We start from the raw sequence: 17,445 nt of genomic DNA on the forward strand, positions 1-17,445 counted from the left end.
GCACATTTGTGACTGCTCATTGGAACACATTGTCTCCAGACATCATAGAGCTGAGTGTTGGGGCTTCTGCGTTGTCTTTGGTGTTCACTAAAAGCAGATTGAATTGAGACCCCCCCTCCCCCAACAAGCAGCAACACATGCGCGCGCGCACACACACATACACACACACACTTCCCCCCCCCCGTTTCCTCCGCCCCCCCCCCTTTTTAAGCAATGCTTTGTTGTGCTAAAACTAGTTGGACGAGTTAGGGTGTTGCTGCTGCTACCGAAGCCCTGGCCAATGGAACCCGATCCACCCCGCTGTGCGTAAGCGCGCAATTAAGGATTTAACCAAGGCTGTGCTGCGTCTCAGCCAGCAGTCAGCCTGCTGGAGACAGAGCCTCCACTACTCCCAGCCTCCTCCTCGCCGCCGCCGCCAACGCCTCCTCCTTTTCTCCTCCTCCTCCTCTTCCTCCTCCTCCCTCGCTCCCACAGCCATGTCTGCTTAGACCAGAGCAGCCCACAGCCAACTCGGGCAGCAGTCGCCGCCACAGCAGCAAAGACAGCTGCCACCGCCTGTGAGCGATGACAGGAGTGTTTGACAGAAGAGTCCCCAGCATCCGATCCGGCGACTTCCAAGCTCCATTCCAGACGTCTGCAGCCATGCACCATCCGTCTCAGGAATCGCCAACTTTGCCCGAGTCGTCGGCCACAGATTCCGACTACTACAGTCCCACGGGGGGAGCCCCGCACGGCTACTGCTCTCCTACCTCGGCTTCCTACGGCAAAGCTCTAAACCCCTACCAGTACCAGTACCACGGCGTGAACGGCTCTGCCGGGAGCTACCCAGCCAAAGCTTACGCTGACTACAGCTACGCCAGTACCTACCACCAGTACGGTGGCGCCTACAACCGCGTCCAGAGCGCCACCAACCAGCCAGGTACGGGGGCGGAGGCGAGAGGCAAATACAACAGGGCCTGGATTCTGGGGTTGCGAAGTGGGGTGCTGGATGGGAGGCCACACGATCCACTGCAATGGAAGACACACCCGGCAGAAGGGAGTGGGGGACAGACTACAAACAAGAGAGTCTCCCAGGACAGCATTTTAAGAATTCTTAGTGGAAGAACCCTGCGGAGGCTCAAACCAGCGTCTCTCCCCTCCGGCACCTCCTGGGGTCCTTCGGTCGCAGGATTCCCAGCTTGTCTGACCAGAAAGCCCGCTAGGCTGGAAAGGTTTAGGAGTGGAGAGAAGGAAGAGTCAATCTTTCCCAGTGGCGTTTGTGTAATAAAAGGAAACTTAGTAGGAACTTTTAGTAAGCGTGCTGGGTTGGTGCGAGTAAGAGTGAAAGGCTGACTCCAAGATTTAGCTGAAATTAGTCTAGGGGACCACCAAGCCAGAGTGCTGCGGGTGCCTGGAGCGCGCGGTTTGGGGTGGGGGAGTTGGGGAGCTGTGGTCCACCGGAGAAGAGCTAGTCTAGAGCTTTGCGGTTTATCCAAGGCATTTCCAAAAACAAAAAGGCATTTAAAGGTGGAGGAGGGTTGCTGAGAGGTCACGGTGTTGGAGGGATTTTTTTTTTCTTTCTCTCTCTCCAGAGGTGCCTGAAATTTGTCTGCCTCCTCCTCCTTACCTCCTTCTTTTTTCAGCCTTGAAACTTAGGTGGAGAGTTTAACAGGGTTAGAGAGCTTGGGAGATAAAGAGAGGGCATGAGGTCGTGTGGAAAGGTTTCACTGGTGAGTTTGATCTGCTAATATCAGCATCCCCTACTCTGGCAGAATGGAGACCACAGACCTCATCCTTCACCTTTCTCTCCCACCAGATGCGCACACACACGCACGCGCGCGCGCGCGCGCACGCACTCACGGTCCCTACCAGTTCCAGATATGTAGTACTTTGGGGGAAGGGGACATGTGGCCTGAGGGCATGTTTGTAAAATGCTGATTCAGTAAGGCGACCCCCATGCCCGCCGCGGTCTACATTTATGACAGTGAGAAATTCATCCTGACCTGCCTCCCCTTTGCTACGAAAATACCCCACCACTGGTTCCTTTGTAATGGGTGACTCTTGCTGAACTTTAAAAAGAGAGACCGTTCCTTTCACTGTCTCTGTATTTCGTGCATAAGTGGAAGATTTTTTTGGGGGGGGCTAAGAACATATTAAGTCTATTTGTAAAAGAAACCAGACACATCTGTGCCCTCTCAGATCTGCAGTGAGATTATGGGGGCCGCATAATCGGCTCTCTGTCTGCGGCGGCCCGGACCGCTTGCTGCTGAAGTGAAGGAGCTTAGTTTGCTTGTGGGTCTTTGAACTTTGGAGACCTCGGTTAGCGTCTTCCCTGGCTATGCGTCTGGCCACTGCGGGCGCCCGAACAGACGTCGACAGAAGTAGGGTCATGGCCTCGGGCCTCCTCGCTTGAAGCCCCTCGAAGTCTTGGCAGATCTTGTCCCCAGAAATGTAAAAGAGCACAAGGTGGGTGTTCAAAAAAAAAAAAAAAGTCAGGAAGGACTGAATCCCTGAATTCAAAAAGAAGCTATACTGTACACGGAGCGCTTTGCACAAACCTACTTAAATGAACACGGTAGGAATTAATCAGATTCTCTTGCTCTTCCAGAATTTGGTGGAGGGACATATTTCTCTGGGTTTTGAAAAGCAAAGGTGGTGATATGGTGAAAGGGAGTTAAGACTACAAGGTTTAAAAACAAAAACAAAACCTAAAGGAGTATATTTAAGGGCCTTCTGCAAAGGGACCATTGTCTGTCCACAAGCTCTAATCTAGTCTGTTTTGATTATTTAGAGAAAGAAGTGACCGAGCCCGAGGTGAGGATGGTGAATGGCAAACCAAAGAAAGTTCGTAAACCCAGGACTATTTATTCCAGCTTTCAGCTGGCCGCGTTACAGAGAAGGTTTCAGAAGACTCAGTACCTCGCCCTGCCGGAACGCGCGGAGCTGGCGGCCTCGCTGGGACTGACGCAAACACAGGTAAATCCGGCCGCCGCCGGGTACGGGCCCCGCCTCGCCTGCAAGCCTGGTGGCCCGCGCGGTTCGGTCCCGACTGGCTGGAGCCGATCGGATAGTACTTGCGAGGAACTCCCAGGCAGACAGAAAGACACCAACCCCGCGCCTTTCTCCTCCATGAGTCAGGCCGGCTATTTCCGACTTGAGACGGTGGGCACGGGATTCGTCGTCGGTCCCGAGATGCCCGCCTGCATTTGGTCTCCAGTACGGGGACCCATCTCCTAGGTTGGAAACGGGCGGGTGTGTGTGTGGGAGGAGGGGGGATATTTCTAGGATGATCTCTCAGCCTAGAGAAACAGTCTGGTGTCTTTCACCATGCGAAGCAGGTGAGCAGGGACTCGCGGCCTTGCGGTGGTCTCAGGTCACGCTAAAGCCGAGAACGTCGCCTCGGGCGGGACAAGCTGAAGGGTCCTGCCCTGTTACTGCGGGAACTTTAGGTCGCGAGGTGGGGGGCGCTGTTGTACGGGGAAATCTTCCGGATTGTCCCCTTCCCTTCACTCCCACTCCAATCAACTGGGGCCTATAGAAGCCGAAAGAATGTTCAAGTCGCCGCCCAGAGCTGCAGGCGGATTCTAGCCTCTCATAGCTGTGCAAAGTGAAGGGAGTTTGGAGGAGGTTGGGAAATCGCACCTTTCCCCAGGCCCTCGAACGCTTTCAACCCGGCCTATGCCCGCCCATTCCTCGCGGGGCTCAGGCCATCGTGCGGGAGGGAGACCGTCGCCACCCCGCGTTCGGTGCTCCTGGCACAGGCCTACACGTGCACGCAGGCCGCCGCGGACCTCTGGCGCATGGCCGCCGCGCTCACACCCGGCTCCCTCGCAGCCGGAACAAAAGGCAAAAGCCTGAGCGGGTGCGGATCGAGCCCGCGCGGGCGCCTTCTGGGCCCGAAGCTTCTCGCTTTACCTCAGGCCCAGCCCCTTGGCTACAGGCTGCGGGGAGATGCCAGGGCCTGGCCGCTCGGGAACCTGAAGATATCTCCAGCCGCCACTCCTCCGGGGAAGGCGCGGGCGACCTCTGAGTGTCCCGGTAACGTGTGCCTTTGTTCCCCCACCCAGGTGAAAATCTGGTTTCAGAACAAAAGATCCAAGATCAAGAAGATCATGAAAAACGGGGAGATGCCCCCGGAGCACAGTCCCAGCTCCAGCGACCCTATGGCGTGTAACTCGCCGCAGTCTCCAGCGGTTTGGGAGCCCCAGGGCTCTTCCCGCTCTCTCAGCCACCACCCTCATGCCCACCCTCCGACCTCCAACCAGTCCCCAGCGTCCAGCTACCTGGAGAACTCGGCTTCCTGGTACCCAAGCGCAGCCAGCTCAATCAATTCCCACCTGCCGCCGCCGGGCTCTTTACAGCACCCGCTGGCGCTCTATTAGATGGGATGTTCTCTCTCGCTCTTTTTTGGGACTACTGTGTATTGCTGTTTTAGAAAAATCATAAAGAAAGGAATTCATATGGGGAAATTTGGAAAACGGAAACAAAGATTCATGTGTAAAGCTTTTTTTTTGCATGTAAGTTATTGCATTTCAAAATACCCCCCCCCGTTTTTTTACAAACGAACTTTTTTGCGCAACTGTGGACACTATCAATGGTGCCTTGAAATCTATGACCTCAACTTTTCGAAAGACTTTTTTCAATGTTATTTTAACCATGTAAATAAGTGTAGATAGAGGAATTAAACTGTATATTCTGGATAAATAAAATTATTTCGACCATGAAAGTGAAATGTTTCTACTCCTTTTTGCCCCCTTGATAACTGGTTAGTGAAGTTTCATGCAGTTAAAGACAAGCTCTGCAGAGATCCAACAAGCCAAACAGAAAAATAGAAGTGCTGCATGTGCAAATGTGTATATGTATATGTTAGATGGTGTATTTTATATATCAATATACATATATGGCCTGTTTATAGTATTGTTATTTATATTAAGATGTTTGGGGGCTTAACCACAAAACCTAGTTAGATAGTGTTAAGTTAGCTCCAATTGTTTCATATAGAAAGTAATACTGGAATCTGAATACATCTTTTCCACCCTGTGTGTAAGAAGGCCACAGAAATCCCTCAATAACCCCGCTGAATTCTAAGCTCAAAGCAATTATGGTGGAGGAAACCCCCTCCCCATCAGCCTGTGTATTGCCAGAGCAATTAGACAAATTACACTCCCTTCAAAGGGAGCTTCCAGAGATGAAAAAAGAAAAGGAAAGAAAAAGAAATCTCCTCTCTCTCACACTTAATACTTAAAAAAAAAATCTGAAATGTTTGGGGCAAATGGCATATCCTTGGAGTCCTTGTGTGTATCATTATAGATTTGACCTGTGTTGTTGTTGTTGTTGTTTTCAGAGATAGGAAAACACCACAGGGATTGAGAACAAGGATGCCCCTGAATCAGAAGGCCAAGCAGGGAACATGGGGAGGAGGCAGCACTGCTCTTCCTCCAAGAAAGAGTGTTGCCAAGAGAGGGAATTTCTGGATGAAGGCATCGCAGTCCTGCATTGATTCATTTTGTGTGAGCTAATGTTCTTAATATAATTTTGTCCTCCATCCTTTACCACTCTATGGTTTTGTTTTTTTGGTGTTTTGTTTTGTTTTGTTTTTTCAGGAAGGAGCTCCCTATGCTTTGCATTTACATAAAACAGTGGCAAGGCTGGTTCTAAACCATGGGAAATGGAATCTGTTTGCTAGGATTTCTTCTTTGTGAAGACTTCATTGGGGCAGACATTAAGGATTTGCAGCTACCATGGCCCATGGCCCATCTTTCTCCTCACACCTTTGTGTGTAGATAGCCATAGTGTGACCAAAGCTACAGCCTGGGTCCAAAGCTGTGCCCTAGGCTTGAATTATAGGCATCTTTCTGGCTGTTTGTCCTTTAATCCATCTGAGTCTATTTCCTTAGGATAGCAAGGGAACTAACTAGTGTGTTGGAAATTACAAGATGCATTGAAATATTTTACAGCTAGGAAGTTAGCAGCAATAAATGTGACAAAGGAGGATTCTTAAAGGTGGGGATTAGAACATAAAAAATTATATCCTGTCATCTGAAGATTTCTAAGAAGGCTCTTCCAGGGTTAGGAGACTAGACCTGAAAAGGCACGCTGTGCCCCCAGGGGAATCTCTCTCTCTCTCTCTCTCTCTCTCTCTCTCTCTCTCTCTCTCTCTCTCTCTCTCTCCTCCTCCTCCTCCTCCTCCTCCTCCTTCTCCTCCTCTTCTCTTTCTCTTATTCTCTCCCCACCACCCTTCTATCTCCTCTATTTCTTCTCTTACCCTTTCCAGAAGGGCCACCAAGAGCCCCAGTTTGGAACTGCCTGGGCTTTGGGGGTAGTTCGTGAGCAGCACACCAAGGGCTGCCTGGGCTGTTGACACCCCCCCCCACACACACACACACACCACTTCTAAGTCAGGAACAACCTAAATCCTGAAGTTTCCCTCTCCTCATTCCACTCCAGTCCTTTCTCAGAAGAAGCACTGAGGGGCTAGGCACACCGGGAGGGGATGACGGGGGCATGGAGAGGAAAACACGTTTTTGTTTTCTACACTGGCATAGAATAGAATGGGGAAAAGCGATGAAGGTATCCATTTTCTGCTTCTTTTATTTTGCTTGCAAGGATTTCGGAGGTTTCCATTACATCTAAAGCTGGCACTTTCTGGCGATACTGTCTGGGAGAAATCCCGCGCTCACGGTTTTATAGCCACAGAGCGCCCGGCTTTCCGCTGTGCCCTCGCCTCTTTTTGTTCCAGGGTGCAAGTTTGGAAAGATTGGTTGGGGCGCACCCACCGCACACCTCTCTACCCACTGAAGTGTCAAGAATATGCTTGGAACATGCTCTTCCCTTTTCTGCACATGTAGAGGGCAGATATTTTCCAGCCGTCCCTGTCACCTCCCTACTCCCATTCCTGGTGGAAAAAGAGGGATCCCTTTACCGCCTCCAATCACCAGGCGCAGCCGAGTTGAGGGAAGGGCGGGTCCGGACTCTTCCCAGGCAAGAAGAGAGAAGCTGTTTAATGATCACCCTGTACCCTTAGATTTGACGCTGCTTGTTGTTAAGGATACTAAAGTCTGGTTACTCGCAGCACCGCCAGGCCCAAGGCTGCGCGAATCCAGAGTTGGTTTCAGAATTCCTTCCCTTGTGCTAACCTCACTTGTTCCAATTGCAGTGGCCTCTTCTCTCGCTTGGTTATTTTTTTTTTTTCTTTTAAACTTGGTCTGGGAGCCGTGAACAAAAAATATTCTGACAAGTGAGTCTGCAGCGGGCTTTCCCTGGCACCACGGGGATTCTCCCCGGGGAATTTAACTCCCTGCAGTCCCGCGCCCAAGGATGTAAAAATAACAGATCTCAGCAAAGTCTAAAAATATCTGTTACGCGCTCGCGCTCTCTCTCCCACCTTCCCTCTTACCCTCCATTGTTTCTTCTTCTATCTAATGTACGTGTGCCACTCCCAGAAAATTCCCAGACTGGCTGACCCCACTCCCGGACTTCGCGCTGGGCTTCTCATTCTGCCTGTCCCCTCCCGTCCTCAGTCGCCTAATTCAGTCTAGTGCTCTCATTCCAAGACTAATTTTCTTTTAAGTGGGCCTCCACCTCCCCAATTCTTTTAACACCCTTACCCCCATCCCCATCTCCAGACCTCGAATTGTGCAGGAGGTCCAGGGCATGCTGGTAAGTCTTGTGCGATTCCTAGTTGCCCTGGCTGCCTCCAGGATCCTCCTGTAGAAGATCTGATAAATTGGCCTTTGTTTGAGGCTCGGGTTGGGCTAGGCGTATTTCTGCCCCCTTTCCCCCCTTTTTTCCTGGCGGCCACCTCCTTGTGGGACAAGAGGAGGCCTGGGGATCCGAGAGAAGCTGCATTCCTGTGGGTGCCAGGCGGCTCCAGTGCTGAGCCACAGGGCCTAAGACACACACACACAGAGGAACCCACAGACCTCGCTGTCCTTGATCTCGCTCTCTTGCTCACTCGTTTTCCCTCCCACCGGGGCACCCACCCGGGAGCCAGTCCACCCACACTCGGATCCACCCAGGGCTCGGCCTCGGATAGGAGCACGTTAACCCACACAAGGATGCATACGCACCCCCTCCCAGTGACACAGGCCAACCCAGCATCTCCCCGCCCAAGTCAATCCTCTCTCTCCCGCCCCTTATCCCACAACCCCAGACGCGCCGGCTAGCCTACTCTGGCTCCTTTGATCCCACCGGACGCCCCACGGCTAGTGGCGTCCCGGCTGCGCGATTCTGGAAGTCACCCACAGCGCGCCAAGGCCAGGCAGCTCTTGCCTGTTCACCAAGCGCCCCGTGGCTCACTCCCGCCTTGACACTGTTCTTTCTCCGGAGCTCCCCCGCCCGACGCGCTCCGATTGCCCGCAGGAATATAGCCCTTGCAACTCCCCTCTTCTCAGCTCTTCCACGTATGAGGAAAGAATGGCCTTTAGGACTGCTCCACTACCCCCTCCCTGCCCCATCCTCGTAGCCCCTTGGATCGCGCGCCTCCCTCTGGCCACTGGGATCTTGCCAACCTAAAACTCTCCAGCCCTCCCGGGAGACACGCCCTAAAGGCAGTAGTCTTTGGGCACCTCTGGGAAGCCCGCCACGCGGGTGGATCAGCCTGCGGTTACCCCTCTCCTCCACCCTTAAGCACCCCCCCACCCCAGCCGCTGGGTGGAAGCTGCCACAGCCAGGAGCCTGGGGAAAGGGGCTCTGCGGCTTGCTCTGGTCCTTGGCTCCTTCCCAGGTTGCCCACGAACCTTGCACATGGTGCCTGTTTCTTTTTTTTTTTTCAACCCCAGCCCAGTCACAGCGAACTTTGGGCCTCGAAAATAGCCCAAATCGCGGTAGCACATGTGGGATTGGTTAAGTGTTTTCTACACAGTCTTGTCTCATTCCCCCCTCCCCCGCCTTGGTGTTTTCTTTTGCCTGTGACAGACTTTGGATTCCTCAATGGTGCAAGGCAAAAAAGTCTACAGTGTATCTACTGTGAGGATATGGAGGGTTGAGGGGTGTGGGAACTTTTCCTTTCAATCATCCAGGGCTGACGTCTGTAATGTAATAACCTGTTTTATAGGTAGGGTTCTACCCATGAAGATAGGAACTGAGGGAATTTACAGGAATCTCCTTTGAAAAGAGAGAAGAGTGCTGTTCTGTAGCAATTAAATGTTTCTGCTCTTTTGTTCCCTTGGACTTATTATTTACTTCTGATTTATGGAGATCCGAAGCAGTCGCTTTGCCAAAAGCACATGTATTACTGAGTCTGTTCCATATCCTAAACCAAGATTTATATAAAACCGTGAAATACCACACACTATGACCTTTCACCACAGGAAGAGAAAAAGGCTTCATAACATCATTCATATTCTCTCTCTCTCTCTCTCTCTCTCTCTCTCTTTCTCTCCTAGTTCCAGTAACAATCCTCTGTGGAATCCTCCATACACTGTACAGTGTATTTTTTAAGGAGTGGGTGGGGGTGAAGGATAGTAAACAGTTCCTAAGCTATGATTTATTTTTAAGGATTTTTTTTCTCAAAAGGTGTGAAGACAGAAACTGCCACTGGAAGTTTATTGTCATCCAAGGACTATTTCTGCCACTTGCCATTTGCAAGGTGGAAGAAGAGGGGCGGGGGAAGAGGCAGGATATGGACTCAACTTTCATCTATAAACAGGGGTCACTAAACAGGGGACATTTCATTATTGCCCTTAAATTCACAGGAGCTAGGAAGCCTACTTGCCACCCCACAGGGTGGCCCTGGCTGGGCAGCTCCTGGGTCTGTAAGGTGGTGGGAGGAGGGAGAATCATCACATACTGACCTAGAGACTGGAAAAGATGCTCAGAAATTTCTCTGTGGGAAAAATTGAACTCCTGGGGATAGCAGGGATTTAGATATCCTTGACTAGTTGGTCCCCAACCAGAATTAAACCGAAGAAGTCTCTCACTAGGGCAGGGTTCATCCTCCTCCAATCAATAGTTAAATTCCCCAAAGGACTTGGACTCTGGGACCAGAAGTCTAGCCTCTCCCCAGCCTCTCTCACTCTAATTCTCCCCCTCATGTATCTTTGGTCCTCCATATTTCAAGGAGAGTGACCTTGCTCTTTTAACCATTTTGTGACCTGTAGCAAAAGAAGCAGCTGAAATGGTTTATGAGGGGGGGTGTTAATTAATAAAAGTTAATGATGGGATTAAAACCAATAGCAAGCCAAGCTGACTAGAGATGACAGCTTCCCAGTCAGCTATATTTAATTAGCAGCAATTAATACATTTTCTGCTAATATCCTCTAGGACTCTCCATGACTTTTTCACTGTGAAAATGGAGTGCAGATGGAGAGCAGGAACACTCACAAGCACCCAGGGCGTTTTGCTCTGATGACAAGAGAGATTGCAAATTCATTTTAGAAAATGTTCATAAACAAGTGACAAGCCCACTCTTAGGCACTCTGAGGTGGCTTTGGTGGAAACAATGGTGAAACTGACAAATGTTCTTTGCTTTGGGGGAGGTGCACTTTTTAAAAGTAGGGAAATGCTTTGGGAGAGAGAAGAAAGACAGGAGGTTAAAAAGAAAAAAAGAAAAAAATATTTCAGACTTCAGGCAGCAGCAGACTCAGCAGCCCTTGCAAAATACATCAGCCCTGCTCTATTGAAGATTTGGACATGTAATGCTTCAGACCACTGATTTGCTATTTTCTTAATTCCCGCTCTTCTTTTTCCATATGAATCAAACAGTCTTTTGTCCTTCAGGGTTTGATTTGATCGCTACTGTTCACATTTCACTTTTGTATTTTCCTCTTCCTATACCATTACTCATTGAGTGCCCCGTGAAATTACAATCGTACATTTTCAACTCAGCAACCCATTTGCAGTGCAAAAATAGGGTCTAAATAATGGCTGAATTAGCCCTACTGGACAGTTTCAGATGTAACACTCTGTAATAATTATATTGCAGGCTGGATTAGGATGCTATTATCATAATCTGGACGTTTACAATTATCTGTAATTTGCAAAGATGCGCCAGGTCTTGATTACAGCAGTTTTTTTTTTTTTTGTATCACGCTAACCATCACTAAACAGTGACAGTAATAACAGCTAATTTTGCTGGCAATATAAGAGGTGCTGGGGTGTGCAAACAATTTCACACCTGGATGTGCTCACTCAACCAAGAATATAGAGAAAGAGCTTCTGCCCTGAGACTCAGAAAAATATTCTCCTGTGCTTCGGTTCAGTATAGATTTCTAGACCCTGATCATTGCTTAAGAGATTCACTGGGGGTAAGTTTTTATTTCTTGCATACTTCAAGGCACCGTTCCTATTTCTCTTCTCACTCTTTCCAAGCCTTATGTGTTGTTGTTGCAATTTCACAGAGTTTAACTTTGCCTTATAGGCTTGCTTTATGCCCTTTAACAGTAAAAGACTTGTTCTGATCAGTAAAAGGATTTAGGCGAGAATATCGTTAAGAAGCTGATTTGTCTTTCTTGCTTTCTGTGGATGTGTTTAGTGAAGCTTGTGACTAGAGACTGTGAAAAGGACTAGGTTTCTATAATGTTCAGCGGGACCCTGAGATTCCAGTCTAAAATCTATTTGATAATTGTTACAACAAATGCTAAGTGAATCCATTGAGGTCTTTATATGTGGCCATGATTTTAGGTTTTGACATGTGGGGAGATCAAACGCGGAAGGGCTCCTTTAGGATCACAGGTATGCGGACATTTGCAAAGGCAGGTGTAGTCTGAATCTCTTGACTTTGCAGCCCCTTCGACATCTTTCCTCCAGTTTTGGGGAAAAGTTTCAGGAACAACTGACCTTTGAAACCCTTCAAGGTTGCTTTTCAGGGCCTTTGCCTCAAACTGCTGTGCATGTGTAAGAGGGTGGGGGTGGGGAAGGATATGCGGATCTTGGAGCTTGTTGCCGGCCAAACGCAAATGCTGAGACCCTGGGGCTGGCGGGGCATGATTGGCAGACTCAGAGCCAAGCTGTGGGGCTAAGGAACCAGTCTGGCTTAGGAATACATCAAGGAAGACTCATCAAGAAGCGGTGCTGTTCTATCTATAGATGACACCGTTTCCTGACCCTGCAGACGTTATAAGCAGCTAGAAATGTTAAATGTAGGAGTGTGAGAAGTCTTTGGCTTTCCCCACCCCAAAAGGCAGAAAAGCCTTTCTCCAGTGGCTGAAACCTTTGAACTAAGTTGTGTCAAAAGATAATGAGATGCTTATTGGTATCCAGGAGAAATTGTCTCCTTCACCCTTTGCCCCTACAGATTGTTGATTGTTTCTCTCTCTCTCTCTCTCTCTCTCTCTCTCTCTCTCTCTCTCTCTCTCTCTCTCTCTCTCTCTCTCTCTCTCTCTCTCTCTCCTCTCTCCTCTCTCTCTTCTCTCTTCTCTCCTGCCTCCTCCCTCAAAATGAGAAATAAGGTCAGAACTAGGTTTTGGAACTGGAACTCGGCAACCTCCCGCGAAGTTCCAACGTGGGGAGGCGTAGACTGGGCGATGCCTTTTGCTCACGCCCCTCCTACCAATCCCTCTCTCGGGAATCGGTTTGCTATGGGGTCAATACATTCTAAAGAGAAAAAATATTAACCCTTGAGGTTCAGAGGATCCAGAGGAAGTCCAGCTTCAAAGACAGTTCTAGGGGGACTACTTGGTAGAATTTGATTAATTAAACCCATGTTAAGAGAGAAGGAGCTCGATACAGATGCATCAGGACACCACCTCCAATATGTTGACATACATTTGATACATTTGCTGGGTTTCAGAATTCCACACACTAACTGTGGTTTGGCATATATCTGGTGATTTTTTCAGGGAAAAAATAGTGTTGGTTTCAATGTATGGTAGCTTTCCCTCTAACATAATTTGAATAATTCAGCAAAGCCCTACTACCAGCTGTACTTCTGCAGCCTCTTCCATTCTTTTCAGCATTATAATTTTGGTTAATTTTCAATTTTAGGTCCTACGTCTCTGCAATTTGTGTATGAATAACAGAATAATTTCCCTCTTTTGTTTCGCCTTTCCTGTTCCTGAATCTAAATAAAGATGGCTTTTTAGTATTAAAAGTGGAAGAAAATTACAGGTAATTATCTTTGACGGTAAAAACGCTGTAATCAGCGGGCTACATGAAAAATTACTCTAATTATGGCTGCATTTAAGAGAATGGAAAAAAAAACCTTCTTGTGGATAAAAACCTTAAATTGTCCCCAATGTCTGCTTCAAATTGGATGGCACTGCAGCTGGAGGCTTTGTTCAGAATTGATCCTGGGGAGCTACGAACCCAAAGTTTCACAGTAGGAAGGGGAAAAAAAGAAAAGAAAACATTTTTCCTAATGTAACAATGCGAATGCTAGAAAATGACAAGACTGATCGGTTTTAAACCATTCTGAAGACTGACTGAGCGTGGAAGTTGCTCAACAAAAAAAGGAACGGGTATATTGGTAAGTAGTCTTTGCTTTGTGTCTAATTATAGTGACTGTCCTTTTGCACGACTGTATGTCGCTGTCATTATATGGAGCACTCTGAGTATCTCTATTGACTTCTGATAAATGGCTCAGTGGTTTCAAGGTTCATAATTTGAAGGATGCCCAGGTCTGTAGCCATTAATTCTCACAGTATGGGGCTTCCTGCATGTATGACGAAAGGACTTTTCATTTTCATTATTTCTTTGCTTTCCACCAAGATCGGAAGGATGTGTTTCATCCAGGATAGTACATTTTCTATCTAGCTTGCTTGCAATGGATTTTAAACATTCAGTAGGAATAATTGAGCACTTTGTTTTCCTTTTTTAAAAAAATCTTTCTTTTTATGTTTAAGAAAAAAAATTGCTTCCAAAGACAAATACAGCTGTTATTATTTGGCTGGGAAAAGGGAAAGGACCATGTTTAGTTTCAGCACTGAATGTCTAGAGGTTAATGTTGGGATAAGCCATTCTAGTGTTTAAAAAACATAGATAAGTGTGTGGAAATTACAACAAAAACCTAACATGTAAAGGAAGCTGAGAAACATCGGTGTGTTAACATACTGAAGACAAAGCTTAGTAGTGCAAATTGACATCTTTGTAGGCACTTAATGTTTATATATAGGGCTTCCCATATTAGGAAATAGAAATTCTTTTAAGAGTGATAGAAAATATAATGGGAGGGAGAAGGAGGGAGGGGGAATGAGACAGAGACACACAGAGAAATATACAGGACACCCCCAGCATTATGTGGCTTTACTCCATATATGAAAGAAGACAAAAACATACAAAGTATATATACAACTAAAATTCAACAATATATACAGAAATGTTTCTTGATATAAACGTCCCTATTAGCTTAGTGAATGCCAACAGTTCACCCAGAAAAGGTGTCAAAGCAATAGAATGGTGATTTTGGTTCCTTCCTCTGTCTTTCCTGATTCCATTTCAGGGTTTAGGGGGTAGGGTAAGGAAAGAGCTTTTTTTTTTTCTTGTTGTTGTTGTTTGTATTTTAAATGAATCATCATCCCTGGTCATTGCATTTTGATAAATCACGCAGCGTTCCCTTTGTGGCGACATTCTAATTTTACAGCCGATTGTTCCTTTTACTTTAGAGAAGGACTGTTAGGTGAAGGGTTTTTTTCCTTTCTCTTTTTTCTTTTTTGTCAGTCTGGGATTGGTAAATAAAAATGCAGGAGTCCAAAATGCTTCTCTTTCATCATGTAATGTCTGAAGCTCATTAAACAAGTAAAAACGCTGCCATGTTTGTGCAGATTCTTCTGGTGCGGGGGGAAATGTCTGTAAAAAAGTCATTTTGATGGATATTCCTAAAGAGAAGAGGAGGCTCAGAGCCTGAATCCCAAGGGGTAAAGGAAAATATCCTTACAGTGAGGGGTTTCTGGAATGCTGGCAGAGAAATAGTCTCAGTCTCTCAGTCTCTCTCTCTCTCTCTCTCTCTCTCTCTCTGTCTCTCTCCTCTCTTCTCTTCTCTTCACTTCTCTCTCTCATGCCAGATCTGTTGCTAAGGTTGCTCAAAGGAAAAGGTGGATGATGAAAGGAAAGGGGAAAAAAGAAAGAAGGAAGGTGGGAAGGAAAGAAAAAACAGAGGAAGGGTAAGTAAGGAAAGAGTGAGAAAGGGGAGGGAGAGAGAGAGAGAGAGAGAGAGAGAATATGCCAGCCCAGCTGCCTTGCCTTCTGGCACACATACGAGTTCTCCGAGCCTGCTTCTTCAGCTCTTTTGGCAGATACAGCAAGTCCCAATCCTCCTTGTGTGGTTCAGAGGCTCCCCTAGGGTGTTCCGTCAGACAGCTCACATCATCTGTGGTCTCTGCATCGTGTCCTGGTGTGGCGAGGAGTACCAGTGCGAATAGCCAGGCATGTAGCTGTTGGGGGGCATACTGACGCCCTTGGCAGAGGCAGAAGCGTCCCACAATGGAGGCAAAGCTGGCGAGCGCGGTGACAGGGCTGCCGAGCCTGGGAGGGGGTCGCTCTCATGAGGGTTACTGCCCTGCTTCAGCAATTTCTTAAACTTAGAGCGTTTGTTCTGAAACCATATCTTCACCTGGAAGAAGTGCAGCAATCATTAGGCCAGATAAACATCAAACCCAGTGCCTCTAACATAACTCCGGGCTTAAGAAGCAATATTAAAGGGGGGAGGGGGACAAAAACAAACAATGCCAAGAAGTCAAGTCTCCACCTCCCTCCACCTCCTTCTAGTTTCTTCCATCCTTCTTTCCCCAACCTACTAGATATCGTGTCTGGATACCTAAATCCTTGTGATTCTCGAGCTGGATACTAGCCTGGGTTTAAAACAACAGCATAAATATGAACAAATTAAGAAAGAAACTGAATGAGACAATTGGATCCAAAGTTTGCTGAAGTATTTTAAATGAAAGCCATACTACTGAATGCCCCTCCTCTGCTAGTCTGTTTATATATTTACAAGCCCCCAAACTGGCACCTCTATGCATGTAGAGTGAACAAATGACTATGAAGAAATTAAGGCCTGTATGTTTATAATCAAATACCTTGAATTTATCTATGCCTATACTGTGTACACCACAGATTAGGCATGGGGCATCTTTCTCCCAATATAAATATGTTCCCACAATCTTGTGGGGATTAAGCATTGCACCTCCCTCCTATTTTGTAGGTTGCTTGGTCAAACTGTGGTCAACAGTCATCAATGATTGTTAGTGTAGTTCCTAAAAGTAGAAGTTTTCTGAAAATTAAATGTGAATCAGGGAGCATATTTAGGCCAGTATTCTAAATCTAGTTTATTTGATGAAGGAAATTCTATGGTGTAACTTCCTTTACCTTTAAAATTTCTGGAATCTGCTTTTCTAAGAATAATACAAGTCATTGAGTAGCTGGAATCCCTTCATATCAAACCCCAAATATTGGCAAAATGGCTAGCAAAAGCAGGCTAAGCTGTGAAAAGCTTAAGGAACATCTACCTTTAGGCATCACTGGATCAGTCCCCAGCAATCGTCTCATAAAACCTGAAGACCCCTTGCTAAATAAAGATCACCCACCTCAAATGAGGCCTGTGATCTCACTAGCTGAATTAATCATCCACAAGAACAAAAACTGCAGGTGACTGCATCCTGGCTTTATGGCCGGGTTTCTAATATACCTACTTAGGCCCCTTCCTGGGAAATGTGAAATGCCTCATACATCTTCTAAATTAGTAGGACTTGAGAGAACTTCAGCAACAGTTCTTATCTGTGGCTTTACCTGCTATAATTTGGAGAGTATTTCTTTTTGATCTTCAACTCTGCCACTGCTCTCCTCCCCCAAGTTCTGTGCTCCAGGGAGGTACCTCAGCCTGTCTTAACCACTGAACTTAAAGCAATTTTTGAGAAAAACCCACCTAGGATGAATGCTGTGCACACTAGTGCCTTCGCTAAACCCCATGGAAGACAATGCCTACCTGACTTTTACTTCTCATTTCACGTCATTATTTTTCTTTCTATGTCTATGAATTGAAATTCTTATTACCTCCTAGGGGCCACAAAAAGATCCTTAAGAAAGTTGGGCCTTATTTTGCTTCCTGGCCTATACATCTTTTATTTTTCCCTGCATCATTGTTCTCTTTCATGTTGTTCTGCTCTGAAATAAGATTTGATTGAATTATAAGTTTGTTCACCAAATGATGCTAGGCTTGGGTGGGGTTTCTGAGGGTTAGTTGGATATGCAAATCCATTTCAGCATTCAATACCAGATCATTTATTCCAAAACTTGTGGTCCCAGCAAAGTGTGCAACTGGAGCAAAGGCGTTTGTCATTAAGCTCCTTCCATCCTCAGTTGACTAGGCCAAGAATTCCTCCTGATGTGCTCCCTGCCCCGTTTGCAAGTGAGGCCAGCATTTCAGGTATACTGGTGCTTCTTGGGAATTACCTGTGTTTGTGTCAGTCCTAAGGAAGCTGCCAGTTCGGCTCTCTCGGGAAGGGCCAGGTATTGAGTCTGCTGAAAGCGATGATTTAAAGCCTGGAGCTGCAGGCTGGAGTAAATGGTCCGAGGCTTCCGAATCTTTTTCCC

General features: G+C 47.2%; 2 protein-coding genes and 1 long non-coding RNA gene across 5 annotated transcripts in view; 2 read left to right on the forward strand and 1 right to left on the reverse strand.

The window, feature by feature from the left end:
- Window positions 1-357: 357 nt before the first annotated feature.
- Window positions 358-4,692, forward strand: Dlx5 (distal-less homeobox 5). 2 transcript variants are annotated; one of them, XM_020188130.2, is made up of 3 exons: window positions 358-919; window positions 2,771-2,955; window positions 4,047-4,692. In XM_020188130.2, exons 1-3 carry the CDS (start codon window positions 565-567, stop codon window positions 4,359-4,361), a joined length of 855 nt encoding a protein of 284 aa, XP_020043719.1. In that variant the 5' UTR covers window positions 358-564; the 3' UTR covers window positions 4,362-4,692. The 2 variants fall into 2 exon arrangements, with proteins under 2 accessions (XP_020043719.1, XP_020043720.1); XM_020188131.2 differs by lacking the exon at window positions 4,047-4,692 and having other exon boundaries at window positions 2,853-2,945.
- Window positions 4,693-11,094: 6,402 nt separating this feature from the next.
- Window positions 11,095-17,445, forward strand: part of LOC141420638 (uncharacterized) — a 56,359-nt gene continuing 50,008 nt past the window's right edge. Inside the window, exons 1-2 of the long non-coding RNA XR_012445140.1 lie at window positions 11,095-11,225; window positions 12,904-13,384. This is a non-coding gene — a long non-coding RNA (uncharacterized lncRNA). The remainder of the gene's footprint in view (window positions 11,226-12,903; window positions 13,385-17,445) is intronic.
- Window positions 13,921-17,445, reverse strand: part of Dlx6 (distal-less homeobox 6) — a 5,649-nt gene continuing 2,124 nt past the window's right edge. Inside the window, exons 2-4 of one of the 2 annotated variants that reach the window (XR_012445139.1) lie at window positions 17,305-17,445; window positions 14,901-15,466; window positions 13,921-14,857 (exon numbers count right to left, since the gene is read on the reverse strand). The exon at window positions 17,305-17,445 is cut by the window's right edge and continues 53 nt beyond it. Coding sequence is in view for 1 of the 2 variants with exons in the window: in XM_020188133.2 (XP_020043722.1) it covers window positions 15,215-15,466; window positions 17,305-17,445 (393 nt within the window). In the remaining variant the exon portion in view is untranslated. Of the gene's footprint in view, window positions 15,467-17,304 lie in introns of both variants that reach the window. The other variant, XM_020188133.2, reaches the window with a different exon arrangement.

This window comes from Castor canadensis, chromosome 2 (genome assembly GCF_047511655.1).
Source record: "Castor canadensis chromosome 2, mCasCan1.hap1v2, whole genome shotgun sequence".
Lineage (NCBI taxonomy): Eukaryota > Metazoa > Chordata > Mammalia > Rodentia > Castoridae > Castor > Castor canadensis.

Bases quoted from the DNA above. Each gene is read 5' to 3' on its own strand.
- Dlx5 (XM_020188130.2), top strand. From the start codon at position 565: ATGACAGGAGTGTTTGACAGAAGAGTCCCCAGCATCCGATCCGGCGAC. The intron at 920-2,770 runs GTACGGGGGCGG...TTGATTATTTAG, and splicing joins GAGCGCCACCAACCAGCCAG to AGAAAGAAGTGACCGAGCCC. The intron at 2,956-4,046 runs GTAAATCCGGCC...TCCCCCACCCAG, and splicing joins TGGGACTGACGCAAACACAG to GTGAAAATCTGGTTTCAGAA.